The following is a 21,445-nucleotide window of genomic DNA, read 5'->3' as shown; positions in this document are numbered from 1 at the left end:
GATTTGGAAGTTCTTGGCGCCCACGTGTCGGAAATTGTGTCAGCTTCACGTACGTATTTGACATCCTGCAAATCGACTGTACTTTGTAAACAATCAACATGGAAGCCGAAAGAAGGGAAAAAATTGTGCAGTTATTTGGAAAATTCATTGTGGTCTGCATCAAGGCTAGCTAAACAGCAAAAGTTGCCCAGAAATACCGTATGGCGCGTTATCAAACGGTATAAGGAAACATTGACGACGATTCGGAAGCCTCAAGCCAATCGCCGGAGTGGAACTGTCGACCGGAAACTGCGTGGTAAGATTTTAAAGACGATTAAGAGGAATCTCAATCTTTCGGACCGTGATTTGGCCAGAAAATTTGGTGCTTCCCATAGTACCGTGAGGAGAACTCGTCTCCGGGAAGGAATCAAGTCGTATCGAGCTAGCCAACAGCCAAATCGGACCATAAAACAGAATAGTGTGGCCGAAATCCGTGCTCGGAAGCTATACGACCAGGTGCTGACCAAGTTCGACGGGTGTCTTCTGATGGACGATGAAACCTATGTCAAAGCTGACTTCGGGCAAATCCCAGGTCAACAATTTTACTTGGCAACGGCTCGGGAGGATGTTCCAGCCAAATTTATATATTGTTTTTGCTGACAATTTTGCACGAAAATTTATGATTTGGCAAGGCATTTGCAGCTGTGGCAAAAAATGGAAGTTTTCGTTACAAATAAGACAATGACGACGGACCTATACCAAGAAGAGTGTCTCCAACAACGAATTTTGCCGTTCATTCGATCCCATGACCATCCCGTAATTCCGAAAAACCATAACCCACTCAACTGCCCCCAGTTCCACCCTATTGAGAAATACTGGGCAATCATGAAGAGAAGACTCAAGGCAAAGGGAAAGGTTGTCAAAAACATCAATCAGATGAAGACCTGGTGGAATAAGATAGAAAAAACGATGGACGAAGAAGGTGTGTGCCGCCTAATGAGCCGTGTTACAGGAAAAATTCGAGAGATCCTTCGAAACCGTGACAAATAATTTTATCCGTATTTTTTCTTAAGAAAACGCTACATTTGTATAAAAAAAGATCTTGAATTCAATAATAAATAACAGATATACAGGCAATTGTTTTTGTCCCAATTTTATCTGAAGCAAGCTTTATTATAGGGTTCAGAGCCACTTGGGCAATTCCTTGATTCACTTTAGTATGGGGGTTTTTTCTCGACCGAATTATTTGAAGTTTGTAATAAGAAGCACTTCATCACGACGCATATTGTGGCCAAATATGAATTCAGTAACTTTCAAAAGATCCCACTGTCGAAGTGAATCATAATTTCCAACAATAGGATCGGCTCCCTACATCAGTTCCATGAAATCATAACCCTTTGCGTCACTTTCCGTGATTGATGGGAACTATGGATGAGGTTCTCAAACAAACAAAAATATGTTTTGCCGATTTGAACAAGTTTGATGAACTAACATTCTCTGAAATTATCAAGAAATGTGGGTTTAGGATTCCGAAATTGCCAATAAGGAATTATTAAAAAAAAAATGAATTATGTGGTTTCCCTAAAAAAATTCAAACATTCACCGTTTGACGTGACAGTTTTGAATTCGACGTGTAATTTTCCAGTCACAACTGCAACTGAAAATACTTGGTAAACACTTATAAAGTGTGTAGACTTTAGAAAACAGAATCTTCAGTACCGTAATCCGGGGTAACATTGATCATTTTTTTTTAATATTTCTTAAACATTTGATTTGAAAATGCATGCGTTGCAAATTTTATATTTTTAAAACAAGTACTGCCACCCATTGTTCGTGTTTATGTACTGTATTTTGTTTTCTGAAAGGTTAAAGCATGTTTAAAAAAATGTTTTAAGTGAGTTTTTGATTTAGCTGATATGGGGTAACATTGATCACACCATGAGAACATCGTTCGGTAATATTGAAAATATCATTACTTACTAAAATCATGGTCCCTGAAGCCGAATATGAAGGTCAAACTCTTATAAGTCATTTACTTGTTGAGTTATTTTAAAATTAAAAACACCTTGAATTGTGGAATACGCCTAAATGTATGCAATTTCCTAAGGAAATTCTTCACGCTTTATAATAATTTGTGAATTATGTTTTATTGAACATATTTATGAAAATTTTGACAACGGAGTCGTTTTCGGCGATGTCATTTTTAGTAACAACCGCATTTCTCTTGCTCATATCGTTTACAGAACTCATGTGAGACATGATTCTTTTATGGTGTCATCCATAATCATGAAAATCATTGTTTACAAAAGTTGAAAAATTTACGCATGAACACAACTTTATTTTCGCAAAAACCTTATTGTTTATTAGCTCATGATTAGAAGAAAGAGAATCGCCATTCATGCATTGAAAATATTTCATCAACAAATGTTGATTCGAGCTTTTTACGAAGAGGGTCATTGCGATCAATTTTACCCCGCTGATCAATGTTACCCCGGATTACGGTAATCATCTCACGATGGCAAATTGATGAAAATTAGTTGATTTTATACTGACATACCGTTTTGATTCATATTACGGACACTTAAGGCCTCAGTGAAGTATGTGAGGTACCTTAAAAAGTTTCAGCATGCATCCTGCATTGATATGCACGTAGTAATACCGTTTTGATTCATATTACGGACAGCTTCAAATTCCGAACACTCTACTTTGTATGGGAAGCATTTCACACGAAATGTTTCAAATTTTGCCATTCAAAAGTTCTCAATTTCGAGGCTCGTTTTAGTAAGCTTTTTCCATAAATATCTTTGAAAAATTATAATGCCCAAATACCTTAGATGTCTCTTTAGTGATTCGACGATTTCAATTGATGATTTGACTGTTCCATTTATGATTATCATGAGCTGTCCGGAATTCCAATCAAAGTGTCCGGAATATGAGGCAAAAGTAAGGAAGCGTCCGGAATAAGAATCATGAAAAGGCCACATATTTCGATATATTTAAAATTATTCAAGTTGCGGAAGCGTATTCTTTACCCACCATTCGAAAGATAAGGGCTTCCGACGCTCGATAACGCTAAGGAATCATTTATTTATTTATTTTGTATGCTTTATGCTGGGTTATACTTCACTGAGGCCTTAAGTGTCCGTAATATGAATCAAAACGGTACTTTGCTGAATTAATATTTGCTATGAAGACTAAATTTTATAACTTTGAAATGGCGAGCAGCAAAGTCCACATTGATGCCAGAACTTTTGACGGACTACCTAGCCTTGAGGTGAAACAGCTTGGAATTCAACTTCCAAAATTGTACTAAACCTTCGAAGACACTATTCTCGCATAAAAAGCATACAACAACAGTTCACTTTTTATTTTTAGTTTGGGCACTAGCAGAAAGTTTAAAATAAAAAAGTTCAAGAACGTTTACTGACTATTTCTACAGTTCATAGCCTTTGAAAACTTGAGTAGGTGCATAGGCCGGCCATTGTGACGGCCATCTTTGGAATATGATATGTTTCACAATAAGGGCGCTGTTATAACCCCTAGTGGTATAGATTGATATGCTCTTTTCCAGGCACCTATTCTTCTCCCATCTTTCCTTTCCATTTCCTATCTCATCAGGCTAGATAATAAGAGGTTATCCATTGGCTACTTGGTCATTTTTTCTGGAATGTCCAACCCCCCTTCCTCTCGTAGTCATTTATCCATACAGAACCATTGAAATTTGTGTGAATCGTGGTCATTGGTCAAACTCCTCCCGTGCCGCCCATAAATGACTACGTGGTTTATGGACAACCCCTAAAGGCATCCCAAATGTCGGGAAACGTGGCTCTGGAACCGGACTTCTAATACCCGATACTATCTCAAAACCTGAGATGCTGCAATCACGAAAGGAAGCTGGTATGGAAGGCGCTCATCTTTTGAACACTCAAAATTAAGTTATGATCAAATAACTTGTATACATAACACTAGGTATAAGCGAAATGAACTGCTCCACATCCATCCTGATTAGTTATTCGAATACTCCAGATCAATGAAAGCTTCACCTTTTGTCCAAAAACTCCTCTCACTTGTGCATGGATGATTGCATTTCGCCTGAACACACTCTCTATGAACAGAACCGATGTCCAATCCAATCAGGCACTATTTTAATCCACCGCTTTTCAAGAAGATAATCAGTAATTCCGTGACACTACATAGAATTGCCCACAATTTTCCACTCCACAGAAACACCTGTCACGTCGCTGCATCGTAATGATTTTCACAGAAATTCACATTCCTTAAACGCTTGACATCATTCAAAACCACACTATTCCAAACATTTTCAACCGAAAATCATGCAAATCACTTCCAGTGACTTCAGCGTTCCACCCACGCAGATTTGGACGATCACTGTCACGACGCTACAAAATCCCACCGCCCCAAATTAATCCAGAATACCGTCAACTTTGTTCCGCATTCACCTTCCACTCGAAACACACTTCAAGTGATGCAATATGCATTAAAACACTGCCAAACGCCAATCCGGGGATCAGCTCCTAGAATGTGGACGGGATTCCCCTTTTCACTTCTCGCATGGCTATTCAATTTCCGGAGGCTCGACCCATCCAATGCTCCCCACTATACAGTGCACTTACACAAACACGAATCGCGCCGCGCCAGGACCCAGCCGGATTCCACCGGGAAACTTTTCGACAATGGGTTTGCAACAACACAAAATCTACCAACATGTGAAAAAAGGTCCTTGCCAACAGAATATGTATGAACACAGAAAAAAAATCTACAGGGCAAGTTAAAAAAGCGAACCGCGCGTACCTGTTCGAACAACCTGCTGCTGAAGCTGCCAGGCGACCCGACGACAAAACTGGCGGCTGCTGCTGTTCCGACGCTTCACCCGAGACGGCAAGATCGGTACTGAGTGCTTCGGGTGACGATTTTGTTTTGATCATCCTCTGCTGGTGGAGCTGCATAGTGGCCGCAATCGTGGAGCCGGCGTCATAACCACCCCCAAAGACGTCGACGTCGGTGGGTTCGTCACTCTTTCTCACCAAATCACTCGCGCTCTCGGCGGCGTCGTCGTCTTCTAACGTTGCTTGGGAACTGCGCAAACTCTCGCTTTCGTTTGAGTGCTGCTTCGACGCTGGACCACTACCGGCGACGCCACCGTCCAACGTCGTCGTTGGGGCTTCGGGTTGATGCTCTCTGTGTTTTGATCTGGCCATCATCTGTGGAGCGGCCTTTTGGGATGCTGGCACGCTGGCTGTAGTTGTGGTGGTGGTCGTTTGGGGGGCCGAAGCTGGGGCTGCCGATGATGACGATGACGATAGTGATGATGATGTAGTTGTTGGTGGTTGTGAGGAGAAATTGGAACCGGTTACCGCTTGACCTGATGCCGAAGCAGTTGGGGCCGAGGCGACGAGGGGGGCTTTGTTTGTTGTGATTTGCTCTTTTGGAGGTGGATTCTGAAATGGAGCAGATAACAGAGAGAGAGAAGAGGTTTTAGTATGGGGGGCTTTTCGGGATGCACACACACAAACACACGCATGTGCTTTGGTCGTTTTTAGTCACGTGAGAGAAAAACTTTGGAAAGCTTTTTGTTTTGCCTTTTTTGTTGCAGCTGATTCCAGAAGTAGGAAAAAGAAAATTGAACGGATTGTGTCTGTCACTGGGTGGGGTGGGCTGGAGGTGAACGGTTGCTCGAGCATCATCGTTCAAGAGGGCACTTTAAAATCAGAGCTCGGGCGTTTAACTCTATAGTGGGTGTTGGTGCACAGCACAATCTATTTTGTGGCAGTAGGTGAATGGGGCAGGAGTTAAATTTTATTGTATGTATAATATGACATTTGACAGAAAATTAATTATTAAATATTACATTTCAAGCTGTTTAATCTAATCTAATTTAAACGCTTACACAGCCAATATTGGAAAGCATCCTGGAAATAACTAAATTTATTTAGATATTTTCTTGTCAGCATTGATATTTGCAGAATATCCGTAATATGATACAAATATTAAAATGGCCAGGCCCATTGTGCAGACTTTTGGGTTGGAGATAATTGTAAAAATCATGACGATCAGGCTATTCACGCATAAATAAACTGATAGACAAAACATTTTCAATTCAAGAAATGAAGAAACGGGGACAACCGTACCAACCGTTTCGATTCAGGGTTATAGGTAAAATCGTTGGAAGTGGCGTTGATAAGAAAATTAATGCACAATCCATTTTTGTTATTCTGGGCTGGGACAAAGGAATTTCTTCCTCGTGTCCTGGTTCTAGAGCCTTGGTTTAAGCGCCTTTGCTCGCTCTATGAAATGAGATAAAAATATGTTGTCCGTTTCCCGCTATACATAAATTGAAATTGTCTCCCATAAATTCAATAACATGACATTTATAAATTTGGAATCACCAGAGAACTGATAATAACTTTTCAAGCTGTTTAGTGGAATAACTCTAAGTACAAACCAAATTTAACATTATAGTCAACTCTTCATAACTCGATATTGAAGGGACTTTCGAGTTAGGGATGCATCTAGTTACAGAACACAAAACCAGTACAACTGAGATCTAAGGGACCATCGAGTCAGCCATGAAAACCATCTTTTACTATGACTCTCTAACTCGATATCGATATAGAGAATTAACATATACGCGTATTTCAACGCAGTGTGCCGTGCTTCATGTCGGATGCGATGTTTTTCCACTCCCGTCAAATTTAATATTTTCATTCCTTTTTCACTTCTGTTTAAGTCGTCAACCAGTTCGGACGCGTTTGTTAATTGCTCCAGCCCACCTGTGCGCGTTTTCATTTGTCATTAAATTTTTATTACATCAGCTCTAAGTAACTACAGGTGCCGTGCGCGATATTGTTTATAATTGAATCAGTTTTTTTTTTGTCACGCGTAATGAGTTGCGAAATTTGTGCTTGCGACACTTCTGTCGACTCGGTCTTGTGGTCATGTGTAGGCTGCCCGCGGAAGTTCCATGCAAACTGCATTGGTGTCACCGTGCAGAGAGGTTCACTGCGGAGAAGAGACAGGAAGGTAGTGGACGTTAACTCTTACGTACTACCATGCTGTGAATCCTGTCAAGAGCTAATTCTGGCGAAATTGTATTTTAACGGGGCAACAAAAAGTTCTCGAAAAACAGCTGAATGCCAATACGGAAGTGATGAATCTCGCATCATCAAGAAAAATCAGATGTTGTCCACGAAGCTATTGAAGGTATGGAGATTTTGCTTAATATCGTGAGAAATTAACTGGCAGCAATAAATAAAAACAGTAGCTTGGGGGCTGTCCATTAATTACGTAAGACAATTTTCGGGGTTTTTCAACCCCCCCTTCCCCATGGTAAGATTTTTTGTGTGAAAATGAAAAATAAATTGTATGGCAAGTAAGAGATCTCAGACCCCCCCTCCCCCCATAAACCCTTACGTAATTAATGGATCGCCCCTTGGCTGGGAGTGTCGTTGCCATCAAGAACCATATTACCGGCCTTCTTGATACCGCAATAACGGCAACTACTGAAAAAATGTACTCCACGCTAAAAACGGTGACATCCGATGTATCTACTGACCTGCGCAACATGAACGACGAAATTAGCCATTTAAATCAATTATCAATTGACACAGCGGCAAGTTGCACGATGAATGCAAATCCAATGCTGGGGCTGGACATCCTCGATGAATTAAAGTCTTTGTCCGCAAATATATTGACAAATAAAAATACGTCGGCTCCACCATCAATAGAATATCCAAGTTTGGAAGCCGAATTGAATAATGAAATTGCTGAAGTGTCAGGATGGCGCCTACTTGGAAACAGAAAAGTTTGGAAAGCCGATTGGACGCAATATGACATGCGCAAAAGCTTTCACAAAAGGCAGCAAAATATGGCCGTTAAAGCAAAAAAGCGTAGAAAGCGGAGAATCAGGAACGCTAACAAAAATTGTACCGTTTTGACTCATATTCCGAACACTTAAGGCCAACAGTGACATCAAATGCATCTGATAGGCATAAATTAGGTGATATTCGTGTAAATTTTAATTTCTTCGCAACGTCTAACTGTTAGCTGTTGAGTGTGCCATTTAAATTGTTTGTTTGAACTTGTTTAGTATTGTTTTTACATAAAAGTTTGGAACAACTTTTTGATTCAAATGCTGAACACTGTGTTGATTCTGTCTCATATTCCGAACACCTTGATTCAAATTCCGAACAGCATGAATAAAACGTATTCAAATGAATAATTTCGGAAATAAATTGGTTTGAGCTAGTTCTACTTACCTTGAACTAGAGAGTCATCGCTACTCCCGAGGTATAAAATAGATTTGAAGACGTTAAAATTGAGTTGCAAATGGCTGTCGTTTTCTGATAATTTGGTGACATATTTCAGCGAAACATTTCAACCAAATCGCCATACAAAAACCGAGTGTTCGGAATATGAGTCTGTTCGGAATTTGAGACAAAACGGTAATAAGAACAACATCAACAACAACAACAACAACAACAACAACAACGTGAACATTAATCACCAATGCCATAATAATGTCCCATCCAAAATTCATCACAAAGTAAGCAAACAACAGAATTACAATCACGGAAATTTCGCCTTCAACAATAGCCGGGAAAGGAGTCTTCAACTTCCTCCTGATAGAGAGCTTCTTGCGGCAGCGAAACGTCAATTCTCTAGACCGCCAACAAATTATCGACCAACCATGCAGTTTAAAAAAGGAGAAGTTTTAAACCCATATCCGGCGAGGGAGGCACCCCGGCAGTCCATTGCAGTACCACCCCCGAACTGGACGACGGAAGGATCTGCAACTGGTGGATCTTGTGAAACATGCGGTGCATGCCAGCATTCGTGTTTTCTACGGAATTGACGGACCCCTCAGAGGCAGAAAATAATTCAATGCAACCCGGTGAAGCTAATCAGCACTTGGTAACAAATAATAATGACAATTCACCATATGGTTTAACAGACTTAAATAAAGAACTACCAATAATTTCTTCTGAAACACAGCCAACTGAAATTTTAATCTATTGTCAGAACTTTAATGATGATGTGAAAAGTGAAGAAATTTTTGGTAGCAATTACAACGTATTTCGCAATGATCGTGACTTACTTTTGACACAAAAAAGATCGGGCGGAGGAGTCGTTGCAATATCATCAAATTCCAGTTCTGAAATCCTTGCTTCACCTAAATTTAAAGAATTTGAGCATGTGTGGGTTAAATCAAATATTGGTAAAGAAACTCATATTTTTGTATCAGTTTACTTTCCCCCAGATCAGGCTTGTAAGTCAACATACGAGAGTTTTTTCCCGATAGCGGAAGAAATCATAACTCAACTTCCTCCCGAAAACAAGGTGCATATTTATGAAGATTTCAATCAACGTAATGCCGATTTCATTCCTGATTTTGAAAACGAGCGTATTCTACTCCCTGTTGTTGGCGATAATGAAACTTTGCATCAACATAACAAACTTGTTACCTGGTTATCATAATATGATAACTGATTTTGTTATCTTCTTCTTCTTATTGGCATTAACGTCCTCTTTGGGACAGAGCCTGCTTCTCAGCTTAGTGTTCTTATGAGCACTTCATCAGATATTAACTGAGAGCTTTCTTTGCCATAGTTGCCATTTTTGCATTCGTATATCGTGTGGCAGGTACGATGATACTCTATGCCCAGGGAAGTCAAGGAAATTTTCATTACGAAAAGATCCTGGACTGACCGGGAATCAAACTCAGACACCTTCATCATGACTTTGCTTTGTAGCCGCGGACTTTAACCACTCGGCTATGGAAGGCCCATGATTTTGTTATCACCTTGGCTGAATTATCAGTCAACATAACAAAAATGAGAACTCAAATTTGTTTGTCCAATAACAAAGCAATAGTAAATTCTGTTATCATTGAGTTCAAGTTGATAACTCAATTTGCATCATCATATATTTTTGAATTTTATGGTCTTAAGGCTAAGTAGCCCGTCATTCATTTTGGCAACAAGGGTGACTTTTCAGCCTTCATTTCAAAGTGATAAAACTCAGTCTGGATAGTTTATATTGACTTGGAAATGCATCACTGTACGCGCTAACATACATAAAGTATGCTGATACTTTCTCAGCTGTGTTAATGCAAAACCAACTGATTTTCTTTGATTCGAAATCTTGAGATGAATTAGCAACAATCAACGACGCGTACAAATTTCAATGACGGCCTACTTTGCCTTAAATCAAGGAAAAATTTTGAGAGATGAGTGTTTTAGTTTAAACTTACGCTTCAATTAGTTTTACAAAATTATGATGACGAAAAGTCAACTTTGTTTAATAACACACGCTTTATAAAAATGTTATAGTAAAAATGTGTGATAACATATTTTGTTATCAACCTGTTATCAAAAATGTCTGTCACGGATACAATGATAACAAATGTTGTTATCTTTCGTTTATCATTGGTAACATAATATCAAAATGATAACAGCGATAATAGAAGTTGTTATCATGTTGATATCATCCAGTTATCCGACTTTGCTCGGTTAGCTACCATAAAAAGCGAAAAAAAAGCAGAATCATCTTCGATCAGCATTTAGAAAGGCAACTTTACATCCACAAATGCCGAGTCATAACAGTGTGCCCTTATTTGTGTATTTATAATGACAAAACAGCATTTGTCGATGACAATCTATCAATTATGGTTCCGCCATATTGAATTCACTCCGGTTGCGACAATTTCACTTTTATCAAATCATATTACCTCCATGAATTCGCTCATAAGAAGCTATGGTATAGTGATTAAACTTAAGCATAGCATAGCATAGACTGACTGTACATGTCAATGGTTGCTACTCCGTGATTGATTGGAACTGGTAACCCAAGTAACACAGAAAACATCTTCTCGGTGAGCTATCCGAAAATGATGTTGTAATCAGATGTTAAAGATGAAATCCAATACATCTTCTGTTCTAAAACCGTTCTCAATATTTTTAGAAGAACATATCCATTCTACAAATTCAGATCCAATGTTTATGTTATATTCCTGATTGACAAACGTATATATTACTTAATTAAAGCACTCCCCATAACCAAACTTCAGTTTATGCAAATTTAGTTATAAAGTTGCTCTTGAATACATCTTTCGTACATATTTGTTTGATTGCTTTGAAAGAGATGTTATAGTTATGTTTTTTTCTGTCAAATGAAAAACATTTTTAGCATGTGTCTCTATGACATCTCAGTTTCTCCCCAAAGATGGATGCAGAAACTTGTAGCAAAACTAAATCTGTAGCGAACAAATAAGTAAAATGGTAGTTAATGCAAGCGAAGAAGAAAAATGACTGAACATATACACGAAAATAGTGCGCAAATGGAAGTTCTTCAGATGTGATTTTTTCCAATGACAACGAGCATGTCATCTCAACGACGAAATTTGACATTTTCAATGAATTGAGCAGCATTATATTTGTTATTTTGAACACGTACTGAATACGTAGTTATAACTTCATTCAAACACAAAATTGCTTCCAGCACTCATGTCTTCTATTTTTCCAAAGCAATGCCATGTTACAGCACCGATCAGAAAAATTAATAACTGTAAAGCTTTCATTGCAAGCAATTGACATTTAGCTGAATTAAGGTTTTCAGCACGAAACACCAGGAATAGGTTCGACCCATCTAAAAAATTTGATTTTTTTAATATTACGTTCTATTGAAAAAAAAAAACAACTTGTATTTTTAGTAGGTACCTAATCCGATAATCATTCCAAAAAGTTTTAACCTACCCTGTAGGCGTCTAATTGAATCCACCATGTTTCTCGTTTGTTCCCTCAAAGAAAAAAAAATCACACAATCGGATATATTTCACTGAACTTGAGTTGCAATTGCGCATGTTTTTAATGGCGCATCAATAAACAAGGAGTACAACACTCGGTTTGACCTAAAATCTAATACGGTACCTGAAAAAACATACACCATAATGCACAAATATTACTTTATATTTTAAAACTCGTAACTTGCAACAACAAATATCCCAAGTAAATCTCATGCAGCAAGACGCTTGTTTTTCATCACGATATTTGCACCATTTGAATTCAATGGATGATTTTTTTTGTTTTTGTTTTTTGAGCTGTCAAAATATTTCAAACACCTAATACACAAAATGCACTTGTATTGTAATACGGAAAATCACGTCTTGATAACTTGATACCGTAATCCGGGGTAACATTGATCATTTTTTTGAATATTTCTTAAATACTTCGTTTGAAAATGCAAATGTTGCCAATTTTATATTTTTTAAACAAGTACTGCCACCTATAGCTCGTGACTATATACTCTTTTTTATTTTTTGAACGATTTAAGAATGTTTAAAAAAATGTTATTAGCAATTTTTAGATTTAGCTGGTATGGGGTAACATTGATCACTTATGTAAACAACGTTCGGTAATATTGAAAATGTCGTTACTTACTTAAATCATGGCCCCTGAAGCCGAATATAAAGGCCAAACGCTTGCAAGTCATTTACTTTTTGAGTTATTTTAAAATTAAAAACACCTCGAACCTCGGAATACGCCTAAAAGTAGTCAATTTCCTAAGGGAAATTCACATTCTTAACAGTAATTCGGTAATTGAACATACTTATGAAAGTTTTGACAATAAAATCGTTTTCGGCGATGCCGTTTTTAGTAAGAACCGTATTTTCCTTGGTCATATCGTTAACAGAACTTATGTGAGACATGAATGTTTGGTAGTGTCCTCCTTAACCATTAAAATAATTGTTTCGAAAAGTTGCCAAATTTACGTATAACTTCTTCTTCTTTCTGGCGTTACGTCCTCACTGGGACAGAGCCTGCTTCTCAGCTTAGTGTTCTTATGAGCACTTCCACAGTTATTAACTGAGAGCTTACTATGCCAATGACCATTTTTGCATGTGTATATCGTGTGGCAGGTACGATTATACTTTATGCCCTATGAGGTCGAGAAAATTTCCAACCCGAAAAGATTCTCGACTGGTGGGATTCGAACCCACGACCCTCAGCTTGGTCTTGCTGAATAGCTGCGCGTTTACCGCTACGGCTATCTGGGCCCCAAATTTACGTATAAGATAAACGCAATTTTCGCAAAAATCTTCACTTTTATTAGCTCATGAATATTAGAAAGGGAAGCACCTTTCATGGTTTGGAAATGTTCCATCAATAAATGATAATGCGAACTTTTTACGAGATGAGTCATTCCGATCAATGTTACCCCGCTGATCAATGATACCCCGGATTACGGTAACAACTTATTGGCTATAATGATGTATGATATAACTTTTATATAACACATCAGAATGCTATGAGAAGTATAAAGTAGGTAGATTAAAACATCTAATTGGACTATGAAAGATGTTTTAAATCATTCACCGTCTGCGCTTTTTCGGTTATAAAGGTGTATGATATTTAGTATTGCACATTCGAAATAAAACAGCGGCGATGTATGAAAGGTGTATTTTGACCACGTATATGACAAAATGTGTTACTTGGGAAGAATTGCACTACGATCCAAATGAATAAGGGATGGGAGTTTCCGCTTACTCTCGAAGTGCAATTTTAGCAGATCTAATATTATTGATCAATAACAGCGCCGGCCAAGTCCTTACAGTCAGTTGGGATGGGGAAGGAATGTTAGGGTGTAATGATTGTTGCTTCTAGAGACCGAGAATACCTCTGCATCTCCACAATCACCACGGGAAGGATGTTTATTAGTGAGGGAGGAAAAGATCTGGGAGTCACCTCTGGTCGTTGATGCGATCGATGAACAAGGGGGAAATCGATGAACAAGGGGGAACGACTTATATTTAAAGCTTGTTTTGTATTTTTGTCTGGAGAAGTTTTTGGTAGAAGCTTTAAAAAATACGTCAACATCTATAATGTCGAACAATTCAAAAGACGTTTTTATTAATGACGAAAACTGAAAATTACATGTATATATTTTTAAGTATGTAAAACAGGAATAATGCCGATACTTGTAGTGACGAACCATACATAGTTTGTTTGAAAATTACATACGAGTATTACTGTGCATTTTGTCTCGATATGGTAGAAGTTTTAGAAAATACGTCAACATTCACAATGTCGAACAATTCAAAAGATAAGTTTTAATAATACTAAAAAGAGAAAAATATATGTACATTCAAATTGTATAAGAAAAAAGCATAATGCCAACACTTATAGTGACGAACCATACATAAAAGTAACGCTTCCAAGAAAAAATGTGTTATCGTAAGCATAAAACGAACTCACCGGTTGGTAATCCATTCTCGACTGGACACAAAACTGACACTGACAGCAAAACTTCTTGACGTCCCGAAAACAAACCGTCTGGCTTGGGCCTTCCCAAATGCCTACCTAGCAAGACGCTCCAAAACAGAAAAAAATTCTGCGGCGACGAAAACACGCGCGAAACCGTGAGCAAAATCTATAGGACGACGCAAAACTGAACTGTCCTGCTTGGGCTTCACGAAGCACTCCTTATGGTATAATAATTAAACTTAATATATATATTATTTAAAGCACAATTACTGCCCAAACAAACCAAAAGATACTGGTTTATAATTATGAATCGTAGTTTACGGCTAACCAGCCGAGTGAATGTTTAACAACTACCGATAAAGCTAGAAATTACATATACTTTGCAAGTTTTGTGAAAAAGGACCACGTGATTATTGAGCTGAAATCGAATTCAGGTTAACTTCTGCGTCCATGAGTCCTCTCATGGCGTAGGGGTAACGCGTTCTAACTAGAGATCAGGGAGTCGTGAGTTCGACTCTCACTGAGAACTTTTTCGTGAAACTTCACATCATTTTGTCCATTTAATCCAAATGCAAAGTATATAATGTTTAGCTTTTCGGTAGTTGTTAAACCAAGGAATGTTGAATATGTTTTATTTTTCACATGGTGGTTTATTTTAGCAAATGATAAATAACGTGGGCTTCATAGCCGTGCGGTTAGTGTCACCGAGGCATTTAGCCGCATCGTGCTAAGGAGTGTGGGTTCGATTCCCGCCTCAGGCCGGAAAACTTTTCGACAGGAATGTCTTCCGACTGTGCCACTGGGCGTTGCATGCTAGTCCGTTGTCTAGTGTAGTGCTTCCTTCAAAGGGCAAATAGCCCACTGGAAGCATTAACGTGTAGTGTCTTTTAACTGAAAATATACCACTCTCAGAGGGGGCAAACGCAATTTTACTTCTTTTTATCACATTTCACAGTAAATCTCATTCGGCAATATATCAAAATAAATCACTTTAAATAACAACCACTATGAAACAAATAGTCTAGGGCGTTATTTCAAACCTATTTTGTTTTGTTCACGTTGGTATAAATCCGGCAAGATCGATTTATTTTCATAAATTCTAAAACATTATGATAAAATTATTTTCAAAATGATGTCTACAATTAATGCTATTTTGCTTTATTTGTGTGACATAACGAAACACTTCTTAGCCGCTTTTAGAGTGGGCCAAAAGTCACGTTATAGTATACAAGAGGTTTTGATGAAGGCAAAAATACCATGACCGTGGTTTTATGGGCGTTTATTAATAGCACCCTACAAGTAATTCGTAAAACTAACATTGTAACCTGGGAAACAACTTATTGGCTGATGTTTGTTAGATCATAAGCTCTTACCACTGGTTTTATCCTGTGTTTTAGGCAAGAGATTCAATATAATAGCTCCTATGTTTGTTTTTATACTTCACTACAAAGGTACTTGTATTCATACGCTACAAAATTAAGAAGTTGTGAAACGGTTTTAAGGTATAATCTAAACAACTTGCAGTTATGTGGCTCGTTCGGGCTTAACGGAGTTTTATCAAAGCTTTTTCAAACTTTATCCCAATAAGTTTAGAAATTATATTGAAGATTAGTGGTCCCGGCAAACTTCGTCTTGCCATCAAGTAGGCTGTTGAAAAATGGCATGTAATCTCCCATACAAAATGACACAATAGTTTTCTACCGTTTTCACAACTATTCCGATAACTTTTCTAAACTTTTCCTACGCACGAACACGTCGGAACCCTTGACGAACAAAACGGAGAAATAATCATTCAAATCCGTTAACCCGTTCGTAAGCCATTTCGTGACATACAAACACCATTCCATTTTTATTTATATAGATATGCTGGTAGCTTCAGCTTGCAGTATGAGTGAAAAATTTAAAATGTCAGTTAAGATGTTATTTATTACATTTTTTTTCAGGTGTCACTCCCCAACTGAGACAGATCCTGTTTCTCAGCTTAATTTGCTTCCACAGTTATTGATTAAAATGTTTTTTGTCAATGGACCATTTTTACATGTTTGTATTTCTCAATTACCCAACTTCAAGGCCCTAGTGCATAAATTGTCCAGCGTATCCTGTAAGGGTACTTGCAGTTCGGCTGCTATCGGTCCTTTGACACAATCGTCTGCAAGTTGTCTTAACAGTTAATTCTCTATCAGACACTCATCGATGTATCTAACGTGAATAAATATTAAGAATGGGGCCTTCCTTAGCCGAGTGGTTAAAGTGGACGGCTACAAAGCAAAGCCATACTGAAAGTGCCTGGGTTCGATTCTCGGTCGGTCCAAGATCTTTTTTTCTGTAAATACATGACAACATTCATATTGGACTGTATAAATTGGATTCAATACAAATTTCCCGAGTTTTTGGATAGCTATCATGATCGTGATCAAAGGTTCAACAGAAAAAATGAATCATCGATAATTAGGATTGCATTTATCATCGCACTTTTGGACTATCATTGGCAATATAAAATCGTCTACCACAAAATTACCATTTTTACAATGTTAAAACTGGTGTTTTAAGTAAAAAGGATGTATGTTCATTCCGTTTTCGTATGTTGCTGTTTGGTAATACCAAATTTTCGAACGTGATGCTCCCAGGAGCATGTGACCAATTCGGAAGCATCACCTTAAAAAATCTGGATCTTTTATACCCATTCTGATGTGTTTCTGGCAAATATTTGAATTGGACACATCCCCCGGGGCACCTGGAACCTATTTTAGAGTGGTCATGGCAGCCGGTGGTGCTGAAAATGTTTCCAGAAGCACCTTCGAAAATATTGAAGTTTAATGCCCATATTGATATGGCTCCAGATATGTTCCTAATTGGCCATTTCCCCTAGGGCACCTGGAATCTACTATGGAGTGGCCGGTGCATCTAATGGTTCTGAATATGCTGCTGGAAGCATTAGTTTGAAGATTGATGCCACTTGGATATAGCTCTGAATATTATTTACATAATTGGTAATACCAACATGACTGACCATATTTTCCGGAAATGGTCATATTTCTGAAGATTTTCAACGAATCTTAATGCGTCCACCGGCATTCAACTTCCTATTAGTTCTAGTTTCTATGAAAATTGTTAACATCTATACAACTTCACACCGCACAAAAATATAAGCCACAGAAAAAATGCCATTTGGACATGACCTCAGAAAATCCGGAATATCTCCGGTGTCCGGTGGCCTATATGCATGGCAAGTTCCTGAAACTAGACCCAATTTGCCGTCGACTGCTTCCAGATGCACCCAATTTCATCAATTTTTCATAAAGTTATAAGCATTTGAATTTAGGCAAAATTTTGCCTATCTCAATCATTTTGCCTATCCCCTGTACTGTTTTGAACTATTAATTGTATGGTATAGGTTTTTTACAATATAATGTAAGGGTTCTTAAGCACTGTCGTGCGGGGTGAAATTGGACTATAAGGGTAGTTTTTGACCCAAGATTTTTACAGCAAACTAAAACTAGAATAGTCATGGATTAGTTTTTTGACTCCCTTAGCACTAACCATGAGATGCTTCGAAAAGGGCGGTCAAAGTCACCCCCTAGAGCCTATCGGCGGTATCGTAACAATACAAATATTGATATTATCTCATACACAGCTTTGAAAAAAACGATAATATATATTGTTTTTTTTTTTGGTATTAAAATTTAGCAGATTACTGTAATATATTTTGTTTGTGTATTGTTTTCAATAGCAGTATGTGTATTGTTCTCCAATTAACAAACAATAAAAAAAAAAAAAACAAATTGATTTGTGATGAAACGAATAAAATTTATATTTTGTATGAATTGTCTCCCAACTTTCTCGATATTGGCGATAACAGTAACAAAAGAGTTTCAACTGATATACAAGTAAAGATCTTTAAAATTGTCGCATTCATCTTTTGAAAAATCACAGCTTAAAGAACTTATTTTTTATTTTTTACTTTTAAAATATTATTCATCCAATATTTTTTTTAAATTTTCTAACTTGTTTTACTTATTTTTGCCAGTCAAGCTACAAAGATGAAAGCAACAGTTTGTTACATGAAAATAAATATCACCAAAATTTGAACATATAAAAATAATACAAAACAATACAGCGTTCTGTAACATTTAATCAAATTGCTTTTGAATTGTATCTACACACTAGAATAATTTTACTTCGACATTCAATTACAATCCGCTATATTGTATCCAAAACGTTAAATTGTACATAACCGGTTTATTACATTCACTGAATGGTACGGTTGTATCCGGATTCCTTCAGCAGTTCTCTCAGGGATTCTTCCAGAGATTTTTGCAATAATTTCTAAAAGAATGCTTCAAATGATTTCTCCAAAATTTCACTCAAGAATATATACCAGCAATCCAAGGCTGGTTCATATAGTAATTTTCACTGTAATTGTTCCGGAAATTGATTTAGGGATTCTAACAATATCTCCTCTAGGATTTTGACTAAAGTATCTTCCAAAATTTATTTCAACTATTTCTCCGATTTTAAGTGAAACCCGTAAGAATTTTCTATAGAACGTTTAGAGGATTTTTAAGTTCCTCCAGTTCGTACCAGAATTTCAAAAAACAAAAATGTTACTCTGCTTTGCCAGTAACTGTTAAAGACATTTTAACAAAGATGGATTCTCCTAAGAATTCCATCAGACATTCCTCTTAGAATTGTTTTATATAATAGGTCGGAAACTCTTCTAGAAATTTTCCACAGATTCCTTAAAAAATGACACAAACAAATCTCATGCGAATGTTTACCCACGGCTTCTCAATAATTCTAGGTTTCTTCATGAATTTTCTTCAGGAATTTAAGCCATGTAATTTTCTAGAGACGTCCGTGACATCATATATTAATTAATGTTCTATTTATTTTTCAAGTAAATTTTCCATGAAATAAATTCAGTTAGTTGCTTCAACAATTTACCCAGAGAATCTTCACATACCAGATCTTCGTTCGGGCATCATGCATGCCTCGAGCTGTGCCTTCAGAGATCACTTAAAGATCTTCATTTTTTAATACTCCTGCAACTTCGTCAATAGAAAAAATCACTCTTCATTTTCTGGAAATGTCTTGATGAATTCCTGATTCCTGTAGAAAGTGCTTGTTGAAATTCCTAAGAAAATTTCTGAAACAATTTCTGGAGAATGTTCTGGAGGAATTTTTCAGCTTCCTGGACGTAAAAGTTGTAACTTTTGGTCGATTTTTCAAATAGTCTTTTTCATTTTTTATGTTTCTAGACCTTTTATAAGGACACTTTGAGGTGTATAATTTTTGCATAAAAGCTACTGCAAATCGTCATTTATTTCGATTTTTCTGATTGTTATGTATTGAGTATGAAAGACTTAAAAATTTGCGCCAAATGATCAACTTGCCCCACCATGGTGGGGTAAGTGGATCACCATTAAAAAAAATCTGTTCTCGAAACGAATGTGGTGTGATTATGTATAATAAGAATGATATTACTCTCGTTCTTGTTAATAGTGAGCTAATAAAGTTAATACTAGCACTAGTAATGTTACATTTAAATACTTTGAAATTAAAAAAGTATCATTATTTAATCAAAATATAATAAAAAGTATGTATATATTAGTTTATACTAATTCAAGCAAAAAAAAAACATTGTAAATAGAAAAAAAATGGAGAAAATTCATCCATTTATACGCATAAGTAATACAAAAGTATTGTAGGATTATTCCTAACGATATTTTCGAATAACACTCTTAGTTTTAAAATATTGATTACATTTACTTTGAATAACAAACTGAAATTCTTCTATTTTATTTGTGAATATATTTGTATCATCCGTCTAGAACAATTTATAAAGTCAAATAAGGTACGATACTATGCTTTCAATTGGAAAATTAGTATATATTGCTCTCTTACAACTCAGCTTAGATATACCACGAAAAGTTTCGTGTGAATTTTGAAATTATTATTCTTTTATGTTTTTTTTTTATATTAGAAAGGTTAAAAAAAAACTTTTAGGTGGATTAATTCAAATTTTCTATGGTCAATTTGACAAATTCAAGCTGGTAATGGAACAAAATAAGGGAAAACAATAATTGCGGATATTGAAGCATATTAAAATTCTCGTAAGCAGTCTGCCAATAAATGATAATAATTCTTGATCCACTTACCCCACCCTATTAAAAAGTAGGGGTAAGTGTACCATGTACAATATATCTGTATTTATTTATAAAAATCACCTATTTTTCATTGTGATTCATTCAATTAGAACTGAAATGCTCACCATGTGTCGAAAAATATAATAGAATTCGATTTTAGACAGCGATACAATGGATTTTTTATTGATGAAAAACAATTTTCAAATTAATTACTTTTTGCAGCTAACAAGTTTGCTTGTGTTAGTGTACGTGTAGTACCAGTTTTGCAATAGTATCAGTGTGAGCGTAAGAATATAACCTAAAACGAAGCAATGGTGCAAAAACATTCAACATATTCAAGTATTTATGCTTCATATTGACGAATGATCCACTTACCCCACTGATACACTTCCCCCACTGTACCTTATATGGAAATTTCAGACTTAGATTACAAAAATAGTCCCAGTTTGTTAAAATGATATTCGCTAAGAGATTTAAACCATATTTAAGTTCTATGATAACTAGGCTGTCAAAGATAAGTGACCAACTATTCAAAACTACATCGAATAGTGATCGTCGAATAGATTGCTTGTACCGTCGTTGGGGTGAGAATGGGTCGAAAAGGGATATGTACGAATTATTTATTGAATAGCTATCGCAATTAAACTCCAATAAACTTCAAATTTGGTGTGGATGTACTTTGATGGTACATTAACAACTGTTCAAAAATTTAAGAAAAATATTTATTCACAGCGGCACCACAAGAGAATGAAAAATGAACCAATCTCACCCCATAGAGGGGGTGACATTGGGTCACTGTGATTGAAATAACTAGTTTTTGAGAATATGATTGCAATACCATTTCTGAAAAATATTGATGAAATACGATGCAAACAAGACGAAAAGATGTTTCACAGGTATGATAAACCCTCTCAAAAGAACGATTATACCAAAAAAATGAAGAGCTATGAAAAAAAAAATGTAAACCCAACGTTTATCGTCAAGTTTACATAAATTTTCTTGTTTTTTCCCTCAAATTGTCTTCAAAGTCTTATCTCCATT

At 36.7% G+C, this 21,445-nt stretch overlaps 1 protein-coding gene across 2 annotated transcripts in view; it reads right to left on the bottom strand.

Annotated features, from left to right (window-relative positions):
- LOC5577573 overlaps positions 1-21,445 on the bottom strand; it is a 1,170,395-nt gene that overhangs the window by 840,995 nt on the left and 307,955 nt on the right. For both annotated transcript variants that reach the window (XM_021841556.1, XM_021841555.1), the window contains exon 4: positions 4,792-5,438. In XM_021841556.1, coding sequence (XP_021697248.1) covers positions 4,792-5,438 — 647 coding nt within the window. The remainder of the gene's footprint in view (positions 1-4,791; positions 5,439-21,445) is intronic.

Source organism: Aedes aegypti, chromosome 2 (genome assembly GCF_002204515.2).
Source record: "Aedes aegypti strain LVP_AGWG chromosome 2, AaegL5.0 Primary Assembly, whole genome shotgun sequence".
NCBI classification, from domain to species: domain Eukaryota; kingdom Metazoa; phylum Arthropoda; class Insecta; order Diptera; family Culicidae; genus Aedes; species Aedes aegypti.
The sequence above is the reverse complement of the archived record's forward strand: the minus strand, read 5'-3'. Positions and strand labels throughout refer to the sequence as shown.